Genomic DNA, 8,353 nt, shown 5'->3' with positions numbered 1-8,353 from the left:
CCGTCTCTTCTCCAAGCTGTATAGCCCTAGCCTCCTTAGTCTTTCTTCATAGGGAAGTCGTCCCATCCCCGCTATCATTTTAGTCGCCCTTTGCTGCACCTTTTCCAATTCTACTATATCTTTCTTGAGATGCGGCGACCAGAATTGAACACAATACTCAAGGTGCGGTCGCACCATGGAGCGATACAACGGCATTATAACATCCTCACACCTATTTTCCCCTAATGATACCCAACATTCTATTCGTTTTCCTAGCTGCAGCAGCACACTGAGCAGAAGGTTTCAGTGTATTATCGACGACACCCAGATCCCTTTCTTGGTCCGTAACTCCTAACGTGGAACCTTGCATGACGTAGCTATAATTCGGGTTCTTTTTCCCCACATGCATCACCTTGCACTTGCTCACATTAAACGTCATCTGCCATTTAGCCGCCCAGTCTCCCAGTCTCGTCAGGTCCTCTTGTAATTTTTCACAATCCTGTCGCGATTTAACAACTTTGAATAACTTTGTGTCATTAGCAAATTGAATTACCTCGCTAGTTACTCCCATCTCTAAATCATTTATAAATATATTAAAAAGCAGCGGTCCTAGCACAGACCCCTGAGGAACCCCACTAACTACCCTTCTCCATTGTGAATACTGCCCATTTAACCCCACTCTCTGTTTCCTATCCTTCAACCAGTTTTTAATCCACAATAGGACATTTCCTCCTATCCCATGACCCTCCAATTTCCTCTGTAGCCTTACATGAGGTACCTTGTCAAACGCCTTTTGAAAATCCAGATACACAATATCAACCGGCTCCCCTTTGTCCACATGTTTGTTTACTCCTTCAAATAATTGAAGTAAATTGGTCAGGCAGGATTTCCCCACACAAAAGCCGTGCTGACTTGGTCTCAGTAATCCATGTCCTTGGATGTGCTTTGTAATTTTGTTTTTGATAATAGTCTCTACCATTTTCCCTGGCACCGACATCAGACTCACCGGTCTATAATTTCCCGGATCTCCCCTGGAACCTTTTAAAAAAATCGGCGTTACATTAGCCACCCTCCAATCTTCTGGTACCGCGCTCGATTTTAAGGATAAATTACATATTACTAACAGTAGCTCCGCAAGCTCATTTTTCAGTTCTATCAGTACTCTAGGATGAATACCATTCAGTCCTTGACCTAATCTCTAGTAGAACAGGAGTTGCAATTTTTCATCCCCTTCCCTACTTCTCCCGTACCCCCTCCTGGAAGTTCAGGTGTCTTAAGGTAGAAGGATTTAAGAAAACCTATGTTGGTCAGTTGTGGCTAATATGGTTTTTTTTTTTTTTTACTCAAGAAGCATTTTCACTCTTAGTCCAGCTGTTGATATCGCCGCATCTGGACTACTGCAATGTACTCTATTTAGGGTTAAGCAGTAAATATCTTTAAAAACTCCAACGTATCCAGAAGACCCCGCTGTGAGGCTAATTTTTAGATTACGCAAGTTCAGCAGTCTATCAGGATTCCATGGCTCAACTACTTTGGCTCCTGGTGGCCAAAAGGATATTGTTTAAGGCGCTTTGCTTATTCCAAATTATTTACGGTTCTACATCGCATTTATTAATAAATATAATCTCCAATTCACTATTAGGTCACTCATCTCTTTTAAGGGATCAGCTTATTCTCTGTCCTTCATGTTTTAGAAATTTACATTATTTTTGGGAGATGATTAACTCGGTTTTTTCGGTTATTAAAAATTCCTGAATGGAATTCTCTCCCATCGATAATTTGTTTGGAACTAAATTATCTGTCATTTTGCAAAATGCTGAAAACCAATTCTGTCTTGTCATAGATTCTATGACTGGTTGCAGGTGGCCTGGCTATTATGGGGTGGGTCCCTCAGTGATTACCCCACTCCTGAAGGGTGGCCTAGCATTTGAGTACCGGCACCTTTTTTCCTAGAAAAACAACACTGGGTTTAAATACTAATTCTTATTTTTCTGCGTTGTTTTAAGCATCTGTATCATTTAGATATTGCTCTTTTTCAATACCATGCTGAATGCAAGTTGTGGGAAAGCTAAGGTCAAGAAGTGCAGCACAGACATTGACATTGCTGAATAGCAGGTGTGTCCCTGGGAGCCTCAGTCTGTTCCTGAAAGGTTGAGGAAGGGGGTCATGGCAGGAGGGAGAAAAGGGCAAGAGATTGGGTGGCAGAGCCGGTGGTGGGGGGCGGAGCAAGTGCTGGGCAGACTTCTACGGTCTGTGCCGTGAAAATGGCAGATACTAATCAAGGTCAGGTATACACAAAAAGTAGTATCTTGTTGGGCAGACTGGATGGACCGTGCAGGTCTTTCTCTGCTGTCATCTACTATGTTACTGGTGTAGTAGCAGTGGGAGGATGCCTACATCCTGCAGTATTGGGGGCAACACCCCCCTTGCTCCCCCAAACTATGTCCACCGAGGGCGGAATGCTAAGTCTTAGGTCTTGACCGTCTGGCTCATAGTTGCAGGGTTCTGGGAGAAGCACCGATGCCTGACTCCTGGCTGAGGCTGAGATATAAACTCCCCCAGGTAGCAGAGGGCTGGATCCCAGCACTAGTTCAATTACCTTGCAAGCCCCAAAAGGTGCAGAAGGAACCTGGCAGCCTTCCTCTCCCTCCCCCCCAACCCCCGCCCCCCCCCCCCCAGGAAGAAAAAGAAACCTGCTCCAATGTGGAAGGTTGAAAAACAAATACACTACAAGGAGGTGAACAGAGGTAAAGACATTTTATTTCATAGACACATAAAAATAGAGGGACAGCTGAAGCAGAATGTTGCCCGTCCCTCTCCACGCCTCCCCCGGGGCACCAGAAATGATTTGGCCCTGCTGTGGGAGGAGTGAATGGCCTGGGAGGTGTGGAAATGTACTCCCCAGGTACTGGCGCTGGCTATCTCTTAGGTAGAAACACAGAAAATGATGGTAGGGAAAGACCCACACAGCCTGTCCCATCTGCCCATCCAACTCTCTTCCTTGGAAATTCAATGTGCTTGTCGCACGCTTCCTTGAATCTGGAGGCAAGAAACCTCTTACAGCTGTAATGTGCACCAGAACTGTGATATGGCCTACTAAAGAACACAGTCCAGGCTTCCCTACCCCGTCTGCTGCGGTGGGGAGGACGCCTGACAGTGCTCAACAGGGACTTGGACTGTCTGCAGAGATCAATCCCAGAATAATCTCCAAGCACAGATCTCTGGTTCCATGAAAGCATAAATCACAGTCTGTCTGTACAGCAGACACTCCTCAATATCACCTACACACACTGTTATCACTCATGCCACTGTCTCTTGACCTGCTCTCAACACTTGTATGGACTGGACTGCACATGTATGTACAGACTGCAATCACCACATCTGCAGCTGGACAGGTTTCCTATCAGTCCTGCTGCCCCAATCCTTCACACACCTCACAAAGAAGATATAACCGCTGCTGGTCTTCCCCTGCCCTCCCCCCTGCCCTGGTTCTTGGGCAGAGCCTCATCCCCTTAGGACTGGCTGTATAAGTCTGCCAGTCGCCTGAAACGAGGGCCCCAGTCATTCAGGTAGTCGTAGTCTTGGTCAGAATCCGTCAGGCTGGATGCGATGGAGCTCAGGGTTCCTGCGACTGAGCCATCCCCCTCGTGGTCGTAGATGAGGGCTGTATCATACGGGGGCACACAGGGGTCACAGTCTGCAGCCTCCAGTCCCTGAAGGAAAACCGAATTCTACATGTTAGCATCTGGTTTCTCAGAGGAAATATCATTAAACTAAGTAAATGGCATATTTGCAGGATGTCTGGAGTCGTGTGATGTGAAAGAGCCTTGTATGGAACAAATTTTCCTGCACCCCCCTCCCCCCCCCCCACCCCACCACCAATGTGATAATTCATAGCACTATGTTATAGCACTAGAGAAGTCAGGCAGGGGGCGGAAGCTGTGACACCACGGGAGAAAGGTTAGCAGAGACCACAGCGACATAAATGTCAGCAGCAAACTGAGGGGGACTGAAAAAATTACACTGACCAAGTCTTCAAATCTAAGCTAAAAGCCCACCTTTTGATGCTGCTTTTAACTCCTAACCCTTATTCACTTGTTCAGAACCCTTATTTTATCATCCTCACTTTAATATTCCCTTATCTCTTCCTTGTCCTGTTTGTCTGTCCTAATTAGATTGTAAGCTCTGTCGAGCAGGGACTGTCTCTTCATGTTCAAGTGTACAGCACTGCGTACGTCTAGTAGCGCTATAGAAATGATAAGTAGTAGTAGTAGTAGTCTTTGGGATTCCGGAATCTTGCTCCTCTTTGGGATTCTGGAATCTTGCTACTCCTTGGGATTCCGGAATCTTGCTACTCTTTGGGATTCTGCACAGAATGTTGCTACATTTTGGGATTCTGCATGGGATCTTGCTACTCTTTGGGATTCTGTGTGGAACCTTGCTACTCTTTGGGATTCTGCACGGAATGTTGCTACTCTTTGGGATTCCGGAATCTTGCTACTCTTTGTCCTTATCCCTTGTTTGTCCTGTTTGTCTGTCCTGATTAGATTGTAACCTCTGTTGAGCAGGGACTGTCTCTTCATGTTCAAGTGTACAGCGCTGCGTACGTCTAGTAGCGCTATAGAAATGATAAGTAGTAGTAGTCTTTGGGATTCCGGAATCTTGCTACTCTTTGTCCTTATCCCTTATGTGTGCTGTTTGTCTGTCCTGATTAGATTGTAAGCTCTGTCGAGCAGGGACTGTCTCTTCATGTTCAAGTGTACAGCGCTGCGTACGTCTAGTAGCGCTATAGAAATGATAAGTAGTAGTAGTCTTTGGGATTCCGGAATCTTGCTCCTCTTTGGGATTCTGGAATCTTGCTACTCTTTGTCCTTATCCCTTATGTGTGCAGTTTGTCTGTCCTAATTAGATTGTGATCTCTGTCGAGCAGGGACTGTCTCTTCATGTTCAAGTGTACAGCGCTGCGTACGTCTAGTAGCGCTATAGAAATGATAAGTAGTAGTAGTCTTTGGGATTCCGGAATCTTGCTACTCTTTGTCCTTATCCCTTATGTGTGCTGTTTGTCTGTCCTGATTAGATTGTAAGCTCTGTCGAGCAGGGACTGTCTCTTCATGTTCAAGTGTACAGCGCTGCGTACGTCTAGTAGCGCTATAGAAATGATAAGTAGTAGTAGTCTTTGGGATTCCGGAATCTTGCTCCTCTTTGGGATTCTGGAATCTTGCTACTCTTTGTCCTTATCCCTTATGTGTGCAGTTTGTCTGTCCTAATTAGATTGTGATCTCTGTCGAGCAGGGACTGTCTCTTCATGTTCAAGTGTACAGCACTGCTTACATCTAGTAGCGTTATAGAAATGATAAGTTATAGTACTCTTTGGAATTCCGGAATCTTGCTACTCTTTGTCCTTATCACTTATTTGTCCTATTTGTCCTGATTAGATTGTAAGCTCTGTCGAGCAGGGACTGTCTCTTCATGTTCAAGTGTACAGCGCTACGTACGTGTAGTAGCGCTATAGAAATGATAAGTAGTATGTAGATGATAAGTAGTCTTGCTGATAACCTTCACACGTACACATCTATACCAAATCACAGCACAGGGACCACTAAAAATGACAGGAACAGGCTGCCAAAACGCAGGGCCAGCGAGAGACTGAGCCAGGTCCGAGGCAGGGCCGCCGCTATCCCCAGGATTGCATCTGCTGTCCCACACCGCTAGCATCACCGTCGCCACTGCCACCCCCCCCCCCCTCCCAGGATCTCCGCTGCCGCCTCCCACCTGCTGCAACTTCAGTCTACATCTACCTTGGCTGGTGGGGATCCCAAGGCCCCACCAGCAGAAGAGGTCTTCCTCCAGCGCTGCTGTTGTTCATTCTGCCACCTGGCCTGCCCCTGCGACTGATTTTTCTCTCACGTCCCGCATTCTTGGTTTTAAAACCAAGCATGCATGGTCTGAGGGGTAAAACAGCTGCTTGGCTGGTAAGGTGGCAGAGTGAACAAGAGCAGCGCTGGAGGAAGACCTCTTCTGCTGGCAGGGCCTGGGGGGACCCCAGCCAGCCAAACCAGAGGCCCTGGCCTGAAGTCCAGCCTCCAAGGGGGGGGGGGCCCTGGCGCTGGAGTTTTCTCGCTCCTGCTCCTGTCGGGACGCGATCACTCAGGTCCTGTCAGGAGAAGGAAAGAGAGAGACCCTGGCGTCGGGCCCCCCGTGGAGGTTTGGGCCCAGGGAATTTTGCCCCCCCCCCGCACCCCCTTCTAGGCGGCCCTGCCAAAACATGCTTTCCTGTGTAGTAGCAAAGAGCATTCTGGGTCTCTGCTCCAGAAAAGTGCCAATCAAACCTGAATAGGGGGAGGTCTGTTCTGAGAAAGTGGCCCAATGGAACTGAAATTTCAGCTTTAGAGAGAATTATAAAACTCTGACGCCCCCCCCCCCCCCCCCCAGAGGTAGGGTTACCATATGTCCGGATTTCCCCAGACATGTCCTCCTTTTCAGGGGACTACTGGGGGTCCGAGCAGTTTTCTCCAGCCAGCCCGTTTGTCCAGGGTTCTAAGCTGGCGGGTTGATGGACGGGCTGGCCTCCCCTCCCCCTCGCCTACCATAGCACATTCTGGTGGTCTAGTGGCCTCTTCGGGGCAGGAAACAACACCACTCTTTTCTGCTCGCTGACCTCTCTGCTGCCGCTGTTTCTTGAAAATGGCTACCGAGACTTCAGGCGGCAGCTTCACCAGACTTAGCGGAAGTCTTGCGAGGTCACCAATTTCAAAGAAGCAGCAGCAGTGGGGAGGTCAGGCTGCAAGGGGGTGTGAAAGTGTGTGAGCCTCAAGAGCAGTGCTTAGACTTGACTTTTCGTCTCCTGATTTTTACCACCGTGGGTGATAGCAGCCTCTTGTCTTCTCCTACACTTTGGGTCAGTCAATAAAGTGTAGAGCATTGATGCAAGTCCTCCACTTGCAGACTTAAGCGTGTCTGCTTGGAAAATGTGAATGAAACAGCAATGGTAGAGTGTTTCTCAGTAGGGTACCAGGGGCTGTTTGGGTTGATAGTGATAGTGGGTTTGGGGTGTGATTAGTCGCTGATGGTGGTATGTGAGGTCCTTGTGTGTGGGTGATGCAGTATGTGTACATTTAATTACACAGAGTTATCTGTGGGGATGTGTGGGTTGGATACAGTGGCGTTCCTAGGTCGGCTGTCACCCGGGGCGCATCGCCGCTGCACCCCCCCCCCCCGGGTGTAGCGGCGTCCGTTCCCCTAGGGTGCAGCACGACACCCCCCCAGCGCAATGACACCCCCTCCCCGACGCATCAAGCCCCCCCCCCCCCCCCCCGGGTGCATTCTTGGCTGCTGGAGGGTGCAGAGAGCAGCTGTGCGCCTGTCGGCTCCACTGGCTCCCTGCTCCCTCTGCCCTGGAACGGGAAGTAACCTGTTCTGGGGCAGAGGGAGCAGGGAACCAGCGGAGCCGACAGGTGCGTGGCTGCTCTCTGCACCCTCCAGCAGCGTGCACCTGGGGCGGACTACCCCCACCGCCCCACCCTTGCTATGCCACTGGTTGGATATCAAGATGTGAAGTGATGTGTATGTGTGACAGTGTTGGGGGGTGTGTGTGTGGGAGGATGGGTTTGGTGGGGTGTTTTGTTGGTGGGTACGAGGAAGGATATGGTGGGATGGGTTTTTTGTATATGTGAATGTATTGGGAGAATGGATATGGAGAGGGTATGAGAGTATGTTGGTGGTGTGAGTTGCTGTGTTTGTGTTGGGGCATGAATATGTTGGGGATGTGTCCTGGGGTATGTGGAGGGATGGGTACAATGGGAGGGGTACATTGGGTGTGTAGTAGGGGAATAAGTATGTTGGTGAGTATGTGTGTGTGTGTTGGGGGGAGGTGTGGAAGTCTGGGGGTATGTGAGGGGGATGGGTATGTTGGGAGATTATGTTGAAGGGAGTGGGGATGTGTGTTGGGATCTGTGTATTATATGGAGGGATCAGTGTGTTGGGTTGTGTGTCTAAGGGGGAGATGGGTATATTGAGGGTGTGCAGAGATTGTACATTGCATTGAAGGTGACTTGGGTCTCATAGAAATAGAGCTATTAATTACAGACTCCCGGGCATACTTAGCAGCATCAAGAGTGCCAAACAATCAAAAAGAGCTGGACTTCCAAAGCAACTGACTGCAGCAGGTCTCTGGACAAGTGTTTCAGTGAACAGAAGGAATGAGTAACAATCCACCAGTACATGGGGAGAAAGAAGCAATGGAATTTGCAAAACAAGAGAATTTAATTTTTTTTAAAACAAGAATGTAACAGTTTCCCCTACTGAGTCAGACCAAAAGGTCCATGAAGGCCAGTATCCTGTTTACAACAGAGGCCAATCCACGTCACAAGCAGTT

At 48.6% G+C, this 8,353-nt stretch overlaps 1 protein-coding gene across 1 annotated transcript in view; it reads right to left on the bottom strand.

The window, feature by feature from the left end:
* Window positions 1-2,792: 2,792 nt before the first annotated feature.
* Window positions 2,793-8,353, bottom strand: part of LOC115471370 (cadherin-15-like) — a 59,229-nt gene continuing 53,668 nt past the window's right edge. The window contains 1 exon segment of the mRNA XM_030205068.1: window positions 2,793-3,692. Within this exon segment, the coding sequence (XP_030060928.1) occupies window positions 3,492-3,692 (201 nt within the window). The 3' untranslated portion in view covers window positions 2,793-3,491.

The sequence above is a fragment of the Microcaecilia unicolor genome, chromosome 5 (genome assembly GCF_901765095.1).
Source record: "Microcaecilia unicolor chromosome 5, aMicUni1.1, whole genome shotgun sequence".
Classification (NCBI taxonomy): domain Eukaryota; kingdom Metazoa; phylum Chordata; class Amphibia; order Gymnophiona; family Siphonopidae; genus Microcaecilia; species Microcaecilia unicolor.
The sequence above is the reverse complement of the archived record's forward strand: the minus strand, read 5'-3'. Positions and strand labels throughout refer to the sequence as shown.